The 14,986-nt window shown below is 46.4% G+C and overlaps 1 protein-coding gene across 5 annotated transcripts in view; it reads left to right on the top strand.

Annotated features, from left to right (window-relative positions):
• Positions 1-14,986, top strand: part of LOC137521345 (2,7-anhydro-N-acetylneuraminate hydratase-like) — a 272,083-nt gene that overhangs the window by 103,673 nt on the left and 153,424 nt on the right. For all 5 annotated transcript variants that reach the window (XM_068240474.1, XM_068240477.1, XM_068240475.1 and 2 more), the window contains exon 7: positions 4,122-4,229. In XM_068240474.1, the coding sequence (XP_068096575.1) occupies positions 4,122-4,229 (108 nt within the window). The remainder of the gene's footprint in view (positions 1-4,121; positions 4,230-14,986) is intronic.

Below are 14,986 nucleotides of genomic sequence, written 5' to 3'. Positions count from 1 at the left end.
CGTTTCGCGTCCACCAGGACGCTTGGTCACGCTGCGTTCCACAAAATGGCCGCCGAAGCACTTCCGGTATATGACGGGGATAAGCCCCGCCCCTTCCGGTTGTGCGTCGGCGCCAGTGCTTGGAGGTGATTGGTCGGCGGGTCGAGGGAGCCCAGATCGCGGTACGCATGCGGGGCCTGGTGACGCGAAAAAGGTGCGACCTGCAGGTCGCACGGCTGACCCACGTAAAACATTTATACTGAAACTCAGCCGGCGTAGGTGTGGCAAAATAAGCCACACCGCCCTATTAACGCGTAATAGAGGTCAAGTGACCTCCGAGCATACCCAAGAGGTGTATGCCACCAAGCTACAAAAATACACATGCACACCCACGATCCAGGCGCCATCTCGTGGCCGATGTAGTTAGTGCACTACGTGTGTTACATAAACATACAAGATGTGGTCAGTCTGTATAGCCGTATTCCTCAGGATTTGGGGGTGCTGGCGGTCAAACAATTTTTGAAACGTACTAATAAGGATGATGAATATATTGATTTTTTATGTGAATGTTTGGAGTTTGTGCTGAAGCACAATGTGTTCCTCTTTGATGGGCGCTGGTTCCAACAGACCGCCGGCACCGCCATGGGGACCCCGGTGGCATGCTCCTTTGCGAACCTCTTCCTGGGGGCGTGGGAGGAATCTGCCGTATTCTCCGAGAACAACCCGTTTCGGAGATGCGTCAGACAATGGTCGAGGTATGTGGACGACGTCCTGGTGGTGTGGTCAGGCTCTGACCATGAGTTTGATTTATTTATGAGGTATCTGAATACCAATGAAATTAATATGGAATTTACGGCAGAATTGAGCCATACAGAGGTGACTTTTTTGGACTTGAAATTAGTGATTCGGGACGATGGGATTCAGAGCAAGGGCTATAGAAAACCGACGGCGACAAATACAATCTTACATGCTAATAGTTTTCACCCGAAACATGTCATCAGGGCAATCCCATATGGACAGTACTTGAGATTGAGGAGAAATAATAAGAAAGAATCGGACTTTGACTGCCAGGCAGATGAGATGACTGAAAGATTTATTAAAAGAGGCTATGACTCTGTCCAACTGGGAGCAGCCAGAGTACGTGCTAAAAAGCAGGAAAGGATGGACTTGCTGGTCTCAAAAAAAGGAAAAATATCAGATAGTAAAAGAATGACCTTTACTTTTGACTATACCCCTATGGCAGAGAAGATTAGAAAGACCATCTTTAGGCACTGGGACGTTATCATGAAGGACACTGACTTGTCGAGGAAAGTGGGGGGACCACCACGGGTGGCCTTTAGACGGGCACCCACCTTGAGGAATATGCTCACTCGGAGTGAGTTTATTACCCCTAGGAAGACAAATTGGTTGACTAGAACCATCCCCAAGGGAAACTTCAGATGTGGACATTGCGTCCATTGTCCCCACATGCTACTTCAGAGGAGTGTACGGGTGGGGAAGGAGGTTTTCCAGGCTAGGGCTTTCTTTTCCTGTACCACGGATTTTGTGGTGTATGTGATGTTCTGCCCATGTGGCCGCTATTACATAGGCCAAACCACTCGCCCATTGAAGGTTAGGATGGGGGAGCATTTAAGCTCGGTAAAATCCGGAAAGAGTGGGACAAGGCTCGTAACACATATGAATGAGGAACATGGGGGGAATGGCAGAGGTTTAAAATTCGCAATATTGGAAAGGGTGGAGCCCCAAAGACGAGGGGGCGATAGAGAGAAAATGCTACTGAGGAGAGAAACCTGGCTAATCCTACAAACCAACGCTATGGGCCCCCTTGGTTTAAATGACAAAATAGAGCTCTCATGTATGCTAGACCCCTGATATGCTCCTTGGAGTAAATCTTGCCCAGTAGATCTTTTATTGTTAACCCTTTTGAGGTATTATGTGATCTTCTGTGTTGTATATGTTAATTACATTACTGTCCGGTGCCCCGTGCTGTCTTTCCCCCTCCCCTTCTAATTATGACGATACTGTGATGTATCCCCCGTATCCCTCTACTATAGCCTATAGCACTCTATTTGTGAGTTTAGGCTATATGGGGGTAGATGTCCCCAGAAAGTGTAAAATTATGACCTCCTGCTTACCTTTTTTACGCCCCGACGTTTTGGTTTTAGTCACTATATCAATCTTGTATGTTTATGTAACACACGTAGTGCACTAACTACATCGGCCACGAGATGGCGCCTGGATCGTGGGTGTGCATGTGTATTTTTGTAGCTTGGTGGCATACACCTCTTGGGTATGCTCGGAGGTCACTTGACCTCTATTACGCGTTAATAGGGCGGTGTGGCTTATTTTGCCACACCTACGCCGGCTGAGTTTCAGTATAAATGTTTTACGTGGGTCAGCCGTGCGACCTGCAGGTCGCACCTTTTTCGCGTCACCAGGCCCCGCATGCGTACCGCGATCTGGGCTCCCTCGACCTGCCGACCAATCACCTCCAAGCACTGGCGCCGACGCACAACCGGAAGGGGCGGGGCTTATCCCCGTCATATACCGGAAGTGCTTCGGCGGCCATTTTGTGGAACGCAGCGTGACCAAGCGTCCTGGTGGACGCGAAACGGTCAAAGATATCTGACCTGGGCAATTCCTTGCTGCCTGCATTAAGACCACAATCACACTTGCAGGTCTTGCCGTCTATTTGCTTGTGGCTCCCATCTCCACCTATCACTTGACATGCATCTGGAGTCATAAGGCTGCGCCGCATGCGGTTACACTGAAGAGAGGACTGAACTCTTGTCCTGCTGCTGAAAACAAGTAAAGTATTAAAAGTATGCTCTGCTGCCACTTCTTTGTTAGTCACTGCCAAATTGGTCCTCCCAGTCCCTGAGTCAGCAGGGATAATGGGGGCTATTGTTCTGCCCCCAGTCAAAGTTAATGCCAAATTATCCTAACTGTGCATGCAAACATTTGCACATTGAAAACTAACCTATCAAATTCCACCTTGGTAGCAGTGTAACTTTCAAAGAGAGGCAGCAATTACACTATTGCTCCTGTGTGAGAGCCAAAGGTGCATTTGAAATTATCCAATGATGATTCTGATGTACAAAAACAGAATCTCTTTTTCTTAGAAAAGCCTGCATGTTTCCTCCCCTGTGGCCACAATAAACTCATACACAGTCCGTCAGTAGGAGGATTTGCTGTCGGACTTCATTCTCGCTTTAAACATTTTAAATGCGTTGCTGCATTTTTAACTTTCTATTGAAACATTTGTATTCTTGCTACTTCATTACTGTATTGTATGGTTGTTGTTTTTATTTTACTTTTTACTAATTTTGTTTTAGTGCTCCTTTAATCCAGGAAAAAGTAACAGTCCTAGTCTTAAATTAAAGATAAAAAGACAAAGACAAACACTTATATAGCGCTTTTCTCCTGGCGGACTCAAAGCGCCAGAGCTGCAGCCACTAGGACGCGCTCTATAGGCAGTAGCAGTGTTAGGGAGACTTGCCTAAGGTCTCCTGCTGAATAGGTGCTGGCTTACTAAACAGGCAGAGCCGATATTTGAACCCTGGTCTCCCATGTCAGAGGCAGAGCTCTTAACCATTACACTTTCCAGCCACTGGATTAAGAGTTTCAGTAATTGAGGTTTCCCTTAACCACTTAACAACCTCTGCCACGCTTATCTACGCCCCTTTAAAATTCACCTGAGTCACAGGGGCGTAGATAGGCAACTCCTGTTTATTTTCCTGCTGTGCGCGATCGCGTGCGCACCCGCTGGTCTGTGATTGGCTGATGTGAACATGTGTTCACAAAGCCAATGACAGTGCTTATTCATGCAGAATGTGTGTAAACATTGTATCAGTCACTATGCTGTTACAATTACTGAGATCACTCGTGAGAGGATCTCAGATAACTAACACAGCATTAGTGACTGATCAGCATCAGTGAGGTTTTTTTTAAATAAATTATACCCCCATTAAGCCCATTAACCCTTGCCTCCCTTAAATGTGATAATTGCTGTGGTTTTTAGGTGAAAAACCGAGTGGTAGAGAAGTGGTTAATGCACATTAAAAGAAAACAAAAACTGTGCTAAAATATACAATAAAATATGATACATTTGTGTTCACATTGATATCCTCTTGTAATTATAGGTGACCCCTGAAGACTGTCATGAAATAGTTGAGACTTGTAAAGAGTCCGGTGTTATGTTGGCGGTGGGGCATGTCTTGCGGTATCATCCATCTTCACAGAAAATTAAGGTAAGATTGTGCTTTGAACTAAAATGATGGGTACGGGATATCATAAACCTATAATACAGCCTGTCTTACCCATAAGAAGCATTGTACAAATGAAAAAGGTACGGGGAGCACAAAGCTAGTTACCAAAATTGATACAAAATTTATTAGAAAAAGCTACAAAAAGTGGTTATACAATCATACAATCCCCCTTAAAAACAAAAGATCCTGGCCATGGATCTAATAAGGAACCCCACAGTTCCACCAGGAGTGCACTCCTATCAAAAAAGCAGAGCTGACATGTCAAATGAATATCTTCGGGCCCCAATAGCACATAGCCAGGTAACAGACAGTTCCCAGAAGCATCAGAATTCTGCACCATATATAGATGGACTCAACCCGTGTGCTGTAAACCAGCAGCACGCCTCTATGTAATTCACACAAACGCCCTCATTACAGAAACTAATAGCTGTTGTCTAACCTCTACTCCTCATACGCATATACACTGTAAACGGGGCACCAGAACTCATGTGACCCCAGAATGGCCGCAGTAGGGGTGTCGCCAGCCCGGAGGAACCAGAACCCTCTAATCCTGCGGCGTAGCCATGTTGTTGGGACCGACCGGTATGGGCCTAGTGATGCAGCCGGATCGGCGTCTGGCGTGCGACAGAGGAGGAGGAAGAGTGGCGGAGGCACGGGGAACGCTGGTGTGGCGGAGCTTCCGGGTACCGCCTCCTCACGTGACACATTTCGTCACCAACCCGTGACTTCCTCAGACGTGACGTCAGCGGCGTGGTTGCATCCTTATATAGCCATAGCAACCACGCCGAGGCTTGAATAGATGCCAAGAGAAAAGTAAATAATTTAAAATCAAATCACTAATGTGTTTCATCTGTATTATATTCAAACAGCAGACCAAGGTGACACCATGTAGCAAGGGTAACAGAGGGTCATAAGAACACTTTTAGATTCAAGTCCTTGTTTAGACCCTGTGGGGATAGGCTGCCACAGTCATATATAAACTTAGATTCCTTCTGCAAAAGTTGCTTATCATAATCACCCCGGTGGGGGCTGATGTTCAATTTATAGATTCCCATAAAACGCAGTCCGGAAATATTGCCATTGTGCACAGTTCTGAAGTGCTGGGCTAAAGGATTAAGCCTTTTTTATCAATTGTAGTGCTTTTAATATTGGCTATATGTTCTCCAATACATGTATTCGGGGGTCTATATGTTTTCCCAATATATATTAAGTCACAAGGACATCTAATCTGGTAAATTACTCTAGCAGATGTACAAGATATATAATCATTAATGGCAAAAGATTTTGATCGATCATGATTGAAAAAACAATTACCAGGCTGCACATACCTGCACACATCACAGTCTATACACTTATGCATCCCCCTGTTGGATTTCTTTTTGGGGGTCTTATTCCACCCAAACTCACTGGAGACTGACAAATTGCCCAGATTGGTGCATCTTTTGGCAGTCATATGTGGATAATCACCCACAATCTTTGTAGGAGATGCCAGTACTTCTGCAGAATTTGTCTGATTTCACCAAAATGGGCCCCGTAAGTCGTAACAATACGAGAAACCTCTAACGAGTTGGGTTTTCCACCAGTGAAAGCCCCCTGTCCCTCTTTGGACCTCTTTACCAACAGATCTCTTCTATCACGGGCCAAAGCCCTGTGGTAGGCCGTGATTACCACACGGTTGGGGTACCCCCTTGCCAGCAACCTTCCCCTCAACTCTCCGGCTTTCCTTTGGAAATCGCTTAATGTATTGCAATTCCTTCGTAATCTAAGGAACTGGCCTGTGGGAACCGCCCACTTCTGGGCCGGGAGATGAAAGCTGGCCGCCGACAACAGGGTATTCCGCAGACAAGAGTGTATTCCCAGCAGTAGGTTTTCTATAAGTACAGGTAACCAGGGAGTTTCCCTCCTTTCTAATAGAAAGATCCAGAAAGGAAATTTCATTAGGGTCACTAGTATATGTTAGAAAGATATTTCTGTTGTTCACATTTAGGTCAGCAACAAACAAGTCAAGATCCTGTCTGGAGCCTGTAACGATTGGTGTCAGCACACAGAGAGAATCTGATTGTTGATGATCTGCAGAATCATCAACAATACAGATGTATACTTGATTATGGATGATCTGCAGAATCACCAATAATACAAGTATGCCTAACCTCTGGACACCTAATGAGTAAAGTGTAAGGGAACTGAATGCTATCTCCCGAGGAGCGGGAGATGTAGAGGAGAGGGAGTTGTAACCAGCTCGGCCAAGAACCACCTGAGGGGCAGGTGGCCCTGGGCAGTGCAGAAACTATCTCCTAGATAGTGAGGACCTGGTTGCAGCTAACCCCTGATGGACTGGTGTTACTGCTAGTATAGTAGACTGAGCACTCCGGGAGAGTGACAGCTTGAATGGTCGGACAGGCCAGGTCGGCAACTCACGAGCAGATTAGGTACAGAGAGAGAGAGACTGATTCGGTAACCGGGTATAGGCAGGGTCTGGCAATAGGAAGGCAGGTATGCGAGGTACCGAATCAGGAAGCAAGAGAGAGGTCGACAGTGCAAATGGTCATAACATATCAGTACAACAAAATCCTAGACTGAGGTGTGAGTTCCTTGGTCTCGACACCCTGGAACTAGTCTAGAGTATAGCACAGTAATAGCACCGTGTCCTTGGTCACAACACCCGGGAACTGATCTAAATGAGAACACAGCAATGACACAGTATCCCTAAGCTTGGGTGTGAGGTCCGTGGTCACAACACCCTGGAACTGGTCTAAATGATAGCACAGCAATGACACAGTATCCCTAAGCTTGGGTGTGAGGTCCGTGGTCACAACACCCGGGAAATGGTCTAAATGATAACACAGCAATGACACAGTATCCCTAAGCTTGGGTGTGAGGTCCGTGGTCACAACACCCTGAAACTGGTCGAAATGATAACACAGCAATGACACAGTATCCCTAAGCTTGGGTGTGAGGTCCGTGGTCACAACACCCTGGAACTGGTCTAAATGATAACACAGCAATGACACAGTATCCCTAAGCTTGGGTGTGAGGTCCGTGGTCACAACACCCTGGAACTGGTCTAACATATAACACAAACGTAATATGGCTAAGTGTGAATTACCAGGTCCTCCTGGTTCTAACACACTGTAAGATCTGACTGGTCTGAGTGCTCACACGTTAGTATTCGAAACGGCAGACAACCAGCAACTGACAGGCAAGAAGCGCTGCCCAGTCCCACTCAGCCAATCACCCACTGCGCTGGGATCAGCTGATCGTCCTGATCAGCTGATCCCTCTCCTATTGGCATAAAGGGCCTGCCTCCTAGCACGCGCGCGTGCGTAGCTCTCCATCTGTGTGCACTACTAGGCTCAGACAAAGCAGACGCATGCTGCTGTGCGGAAACCGCCGGTCTGAACGCGGAAACAGCCGCCCCGCTGTCGGACCGCGCGGCGGTGTCTCCGCAATCCATTACAGAGCCCCTCCACAATACAAAGACATCATCCACATATCTTAACCATAGGGTTACTTGTTCCCGGTACCCCGGCCTGCCCCTCACCACCTCCTGCTCCCAAAATCCTAGGTGGAGGCAGGCGTAGGCAGGGGAACACGCAGCCCCCATGGTCACACCCTCTTCTGTCTATAGATGGATCCACCAAACTCAAAAACATTGTTTTCAAGGATAAGTTTCATAGCGTCCAAAACAAAGTCTGCATGGCTCTCAAAACCTTGATAATATTTAAACAGATAGTGCTCCAAAGCTTCCAACCCAATTGAGTTGGGAATTGAGGTAAAAAGGGACTCAACATCAAGGCCGAACAACAGCCAATCCTCCCCGACAAACACATCCTCGATGCCTGCCAGCACATCACCGGTATCCATAACAAATGAGGGCAAGCTCTTAACTATTTTCTTTATCTTTAAATCAACATATTTTGACAACTTCTCTAAGGGTCCATTGTTACCCGATATAATCGGGCGTCCCGGTGGATTATACAAATCTTTGTGTGTTTTAGATAAGAAGTAAAACGTTGAAATAGTATACTCAGTTACGTTTAGATATTTAATTTCCCTTTCCATTAACACCCCCTCCAAAAAACCCCACTGATCCTTCAAATTGATTTTTCAACAAAGCTCCTTAAATGGGCTAAAACTCACCCTTTCATAAGTGGCTCTATAACTAAGTAATCTCCTAGCCTCCTTTTCATAGAACGTTTTGGTCGTCAGCACAACATTCCCCCCTTTGTCGCTGTTTTTAATTATTAAATTTGGATTTGATTGAAAATTTTTTAGGGACTCCCTCTCACTTTTAGATAAATTATCCCTACCTTTGTGACCCCATTCAATTTTTCTCAAGTCCTCGGCAACAAGATCCATAAACATGGCTGCGTGCCTATTGGAAGTGAGAGGGGGCATATAGCTAGATTTCGGGAACAACTTTGGATGCAAAGTAGTGGGGTTTGACTGTGCGTTGACCTGTTAAAGGAGATATTCTAGGTCAAAGTCATCAACATCTATAGGGGAGTTTGGAGTGTTATGCACCGGTGATGTTCTGGGGGCGTCAGAGGAATGCATCCGTCATAGGAGCACTCTGCGTAAAAAACGTTGGATGTCTTTATAGGTCTAAAGCTCACTGCCACCCTGCTTTGGACAGAAACTGAGTCCCCGCCTTAAGAGGCTAATCTGTTCATCAGTCAAAGTCTCTTGTGTCAAATTGATAACATCTAGGTCGTTATCAGAATGGGTATTACTGATGTCTAGCGTGAGGAGCCCCTCCCTGTGTTCTGTCTCATCTGGACCCCTATTCTTTTTACCGCGTCTACCCCTCCTCCTTCGTCTCCTAAAAAATCGGAATCCCCCTGTTTTCCATCCTTTCTGCCATTAAGTTTTCTCCTATTTTGTCTTGGTTTGTGTTTTCTATTTTTCAAAATGCCAGAATTGCGTGCTGACTCACCATCAGTTCCAGAGTCATCAGTTCCAGTCTCATCCGAGCCGCTACCCCAGCCAACCCTCCTACCCGGGCCACGCCAACTTCCATAATTCCGACCGCTCAAATTAAAAATTACGCCCTTTTTAAAGTCATCTACGTCACGTGTGAATTTTTTATCCTTGATTTCTCTAATTCTTTCTGTTCCTTTTCTACATCAAATTTTAGTCTTTCATTTAATTCATGAAAAGAATCATTATCTTTATATTCATTAGGTTTTTGAGTGCTAATCTCCAATTCTTTTTCTACATCTTTATATTGTATTTTTTCTTCTTTTACAAAAATCTTCATAATTCTTAATCCATGCGCTTTGCATTCTTTTTCCCATTCAGGGAGCATACATAAGGTCTGGAGATGCTCAGCTGGAGCAACCCTTTCCCTGATGCCTCTGGGAATTATGTTCTTATCAATATATCTTTCCATGCTAATAATTTCCAGCTTCTTTTTAACAAATTTAATTGAGATACGTTTATGTTGGCAAAACAATCTAATCAATAACAACTTATCTTCCCCAGCAATTTCGTCCTCAATACCCTCAAAAACATCCAGGTCCTCTGGGTCTACCTCAAAAGTTGGTACATATGCCATTTTAAATAATGAATTAATCCTTACAAGTAACCAGGGATATCAAACCGTAGCAAATAGTGCTTTGTGTTGACAAATTTTTTGTTTGTTTGTTTAAAGAGAACCAGAGACGAAGCACCCTCATGTATTTTATTACATTTATCAGTGGGAACATGACAGTAAACGCCTACCCTGCTTTTAGTTTCATTCTTCTCTGCTTAATCTGTCTGTTATCAGCTGTGGTAAGAATCCCCAACTGAGCATTCAGTCTAGGTTTGACATGGAATCATTATCGCTGAGTCAGTCTTCTGTAGAGTCTTTTCAAGCCCAAGCCTGCCCCCTCCTAGCTCAGCTTTCCTGCTTTGCATACACAGAGCTGATGACATGGGAGGGGCTGCTCCTGCAGAGAGAAGCTCTGAAACAGACAAGTGTGGCTGTGTGATCTGTGTGCACTGTGCAGCCAGTCATCATTATCTACTGTATGCAGTTTCATTTCTATGAGAGACACTTCCTACAGGCAGCCACACAGCATACCAGAATAATAAAGTTAAAAGCACACAGATGAAAGGCTGCAGCAGCAACCCTGCTTTTCTATAGTCACATAGAGGCTAGACAGCACATGCAGAACAGCTCATAACCTGGAAGCATAAGGCATATGAGCCGGCGGTCATATTGGATTTTTCCTGGAGCAATAATGGATAAAAAACACTCAAAAAGGCACACCAGAGTGGCGAAATTATCCGGTAGAGCATTTATTCTTTACAAGCTATCGAATGATATGTTTATTTTGTGCGAATCGTTCATCTCTACTTCCCTTTAAAGTAGATTCCTGCAATTCAGGAAGAAAGAGGGAAAAAAATGATATATATATATATATATATATATATATATATATATATATATATATTTAGTTAGTTATGTTTTATTATGTCGTCCTTTAGGGGATCAGCCCTAATTGCTCAAAGGGTAACCAGTGACTGCAATCTATCTCTAGACAAGTTTGTCTTGCAATAATAATGTACATTTTGTTTTATATCAAAATACTAAATTAGAGGCTTTGGGGACTTTAGCCTTTCCTTTGATGCTCTGCATTCTGATTTACTGTAATTTTCAGTTTATATGCAATAGGGGAAAGAAAGCTGAAATAGAGCTTTATGAGTCCTGCATTCTAGGCAGTTGCACCCGTTCTACCAATACGATTCACTACCTTGATCTTGATCTTTGTACTATCGTTAACTTTGTAAACCTATTTTCTGTTAATGAGTAGCCCTTAGCGTGCCCAAATGCCACTTTTAGCATTATTAAAATCTGTTAATGATCAGTTCAGATGGTTATTGGGTTGTTTTCAAATACATTAATGAAATGATGAAAGGAAAATACTTGAACAATAAAGTTTTTAATGATTAGATCAAACACAAACTCACTAGTTGAGTGAGAAAGATGAACTTCTGAGCTCCTTCCAGCCTTGATTTGCACTGTTGTACTTTCAGTTTATCGCAGTGCACTGAAAATGCAGCCCGTGCTTGCCAGTGGAAAGATACCATAAAGTAAAAAAAAACAAAAACCTTTTTTTCTTTTTTTAAGAAAAAAAAGGGCTAAAATCAGTACATATTGTGACAATCATAAATTGATGGATATCGCAACCTTAAGATGGTCATACACTGCTCTTTTTTTTGGATTAGTGTACAGGTGTGCTGTCTGAGCAAAGTGTAGTCCATTGTAACTTGCTTGTGATTAAATCAACAAAGCCCCGTCACAGCGACAGGAGTCCTAGTAACTGCAGCCCTGTCACATTGATAGGAGCCCTAGCAACTGCAGCCGTCACAGTGATAGGAGTCCTAGTAACTGCAGCCCTGTCACAGTGATAGGAGCCCTAGTAACTGCAGCCCTGTCACAGTGATAGGAGCCCTAGTAACTGCAGTCCTGTCACAGTGATAGAAGCCCTAGTAACTGCAGTCCTGTCACAGTGATAGGAGCCCTAGTAACTGCAGTCCTGTCACATTGATGGGAGCCCTATTGACTGCAGGCCCGTCACAGCGACAGGAGCCCTAATGACAGCATCCCGGTCACAGCAACAGGAGCACTAGTGACAGCAGCCCGGTCACAGCGACAGGAGCCCTAGTGACTGCAACCCTGTCACAGCGACAGGAGTCCTAGTGACTGCAGCCACGTCACAGCGACAGGAGTCCTAGTGACTGCAGCCACATCACAGCAACAGGAGTCCTAGTGACTGCAGCCACGTCACAGCGACAGGAGTCCTAGTGACTGCAGCCACGTCACAGCGACAGAAGTCCTAGTGACTGCAGCCACGTCACAGCAACAGGAGTCCTAGTGACTGCAGCCACGTCACAGCAACAGGAGTCCTAGTGACTGCAGCCCCGTCACAGCGACAGGAGTCCTAGTGACTGCAGCCACATCACAGTGACAGGAGCCCTAGTGACTGCAGCTACGTCACAGCGACAGGAGTCCTAGTGACTGCAGCCACGTCACAGCAACAGGAGTCCTAGTGACTGCAGCCACGTCACAGCAACAGGAGTCCTAGTGACTGCAGCCACGTCACAGCAACAGGAGTCTTATGGCCCATACTCACGAGGGACTTTTGTCGCCTCAACACGCGGCGCGCGCGTGTTGCGGCGACAGGTCGCCCGTGAGTATGGGCCGCACGCACCCCGAACTGTCGCCCGCAACGGGCGCGCACCCCGAACTGTCGCCCGTTGCTGATGTCGCCAGGCGATTGAAAAGTTCAATCGCCTGGCGACAGTCGCCGCCGCAACTCCGCCGCAGCTGTCGCTAGTCCGCGTGAGTACGCGGACTAGCGACAGCAACCTCCATTGAGGTACACAGAGCTTTCGGCGAGCTTCCGGCGGGGGGAGGAGGAATGTCGGCGACAGCTTCCGTCATGCCGCTGGTCCCTCTTCCGCGTGTGTACGCGGAGGGACCTGGCGAGGAGCTGTCGCCGGCCTGTCGCACACACGCTCACGTGTGCTGGCGACAGGCAACATTTGCTGCCCGTGAGTATGGGCCATTAGTGACTGCAGCCCCGTCACAGCAACAGGCGTCCTAATGACTGCAGCCACGTCACAGCAACAGGAGTCCTAATGACTGCAGCCACGTCACAGCAACAGGAGTCCTAATGACTGCAGCCCTGGCACAGTGATAGGAGCCCTAGTGACTGTAGCCCCTTCACAGTGATAGGAGCCCTAGTAACTGCAGCCCTGTCACATTGATGGGAGCCCTAGTAACTGCAGCCCTGTCACATTGATGGGAGCCCTAGTAACTGCAGCCCTGTCACATTGATGGGAGCCCTAGTGACTGTAGCCCTGTCACAGTGATAGGAGCCCTAGTGACTGTAGCCCTGTCACAGTGATAGGAGCCCTAGTATCTGCAGCCCTGTCACATTGATGGGAGCCCTAGTGACTGCAGCCACGTCACAGCGACAGGAGTCCTAGTGACTGCAGCCCTGTCACAGTGATAGGAATCCTAGTGACTGCAGCCCTGTCACATTGATGGGAGCCCTAGTGACTGCAGCCCTTTCACATTGATGGGAGCCCTAGTGACTGCAGCCCCGTCATAGAGACAGGAGCCCTAGTGACTGTAGCCCTGTCAGACCCCCTCCCTCACCTGGGGGTCCCTGTCCGCACTCCCCTTCAGCTATTTTCGCTACATTTAATTAAGCTGGCAGCGAGCGGGGAAGCAATTACTTGCTTGCATTCCACCACTCGCGGCCAGGGGAGGAACGCAAGTACAAAAGTAAGGTAATTGCTTCCGCGCTCGCTGCCGGCTTAAATAAATTTAGCGAAAATAGCTGAAGGGGAGCATGGACAGGGGAGCCCCAGGTGTGTGTGTGTGTGGGGGGGGTGGGGTCTGATCCCTCTTCCCACCACTGTGCCTGCTGCTCCCCCTTCCTGGCTGCTACCCCCTCCAGGCTGGCTACCTATGGGGGGGGGGGGGGGGGGGCGGCATCCTCACAAGTTTTCCTCAGGTGGCAAAAAGTCTAGAATCGGCCTTGCACAGTTATGACAGGAGCTGTGTCATAGTGCAAGAAAGCAGCTGTGCATCCCTATCACAAAAACTTGATTGACCACAGGCCTCCTGTCACAGAGACCACCTCTTTTACCGTGAAAGCCTGAGTCATTACTTCCTTGTCATAGTGACAGTAGCCAAAGTGACCAAAAGCCTTTTCCATGGTCTGTCATTGTGACCAGCTTTTCATTGCAGTGAAAGGAGCCTGAGCCATTGTAGGCCTGTAAGTTGAAAAGAGTCCTAGAGACTATGTACAGTGGTTTGCAAAAGTACTCGGCCGCCTTGAAGTTTTCCACATTTTTTCATATTACTGCCACAAACATGAATCAATTTTATTGGAAATTTAGAATTCTATGTGAAAGACCAATACAAAGTGGTGTACATGTGAGAAGTGGAACAAAATCATACAGGATTCCAAACATTTTTTTTTTTAAATAACTGCAAAGTGGGGTGTGCATAATTATTCAGCCCCTGAGTCAATACTTTGTAGAACCACCTTTTGCTGCAATTACAGCTGCCAGTCTTTTTGGGTATGTCTCTACCAGCTTTGCACATCTAGAGACTGAAATCCTTGCCCATTCTTCTTTGCAAAACAGCTCCAGCTCAGTCATATTAGCTGGACAGCGTTTGTGAACAGCAGTTTTCAGATCTTGCCACAGATTCTCGATTGGATTTAGATCTGGACTTTGACTGGGCTATTCTAACACATGGATATGTTTTGTTTTAAAGCATTCCATTGTTGCCCTGGCTTTATGATTAGGGTTGTTGCCCTGCTGGAAGGTGAACCTCCGCCCCAGTCTCAAGTCTTTTGCAGACTCCAAGAGGTTTTCTTCCAAGATTGCCCTGTATTTGGCTCCATCCAACTTCCCATCAACTCTGACCAGCTTCCCTGTCCCTGCTGAAGAGAAGCACCCCCAGAGCATGATGCTGCCACCACCATATTTGACAGTGGGGATGGTGTGTTCAGAGTGGTGTGCAGTGTTAGTTTTCCGCCACACATAGCGTTTTGCATTTTGGCCAAAAAGTTCTATTTTGGTCTCATCTGACAAGAGCACCTTCTTCCACATGTTTGCTGTGTCCCCCACATGGCTTGTGGCAAACTGCAAATTGGACTTCTTATGCTTTTCTGTTAACAATGGCTTTCTTCTTGCCACTCTTCCATAAAGGCCAACTTTGTGCAGTG

This window comes from Hyperolius riggenbachi, chromosome 6 (genome assembly GCF_040937935.1).
Source record: "Hyperolius riggenbachi isolate aHypRig1 chromosome 6, aHypRig1.pri, whole genome shotgun sequence".
NCBI lineage: Eukaryota > Metazoa > Chordata > Amphibia > Anura > Hyperoliidae > Hyperolius > Hyperolius riggenbachi.
The sequence above is the reverse complement of the archived record's forward strand: the minus strand, read 5'-3'. Positions and strand labels throughout refer to the sequence as shown.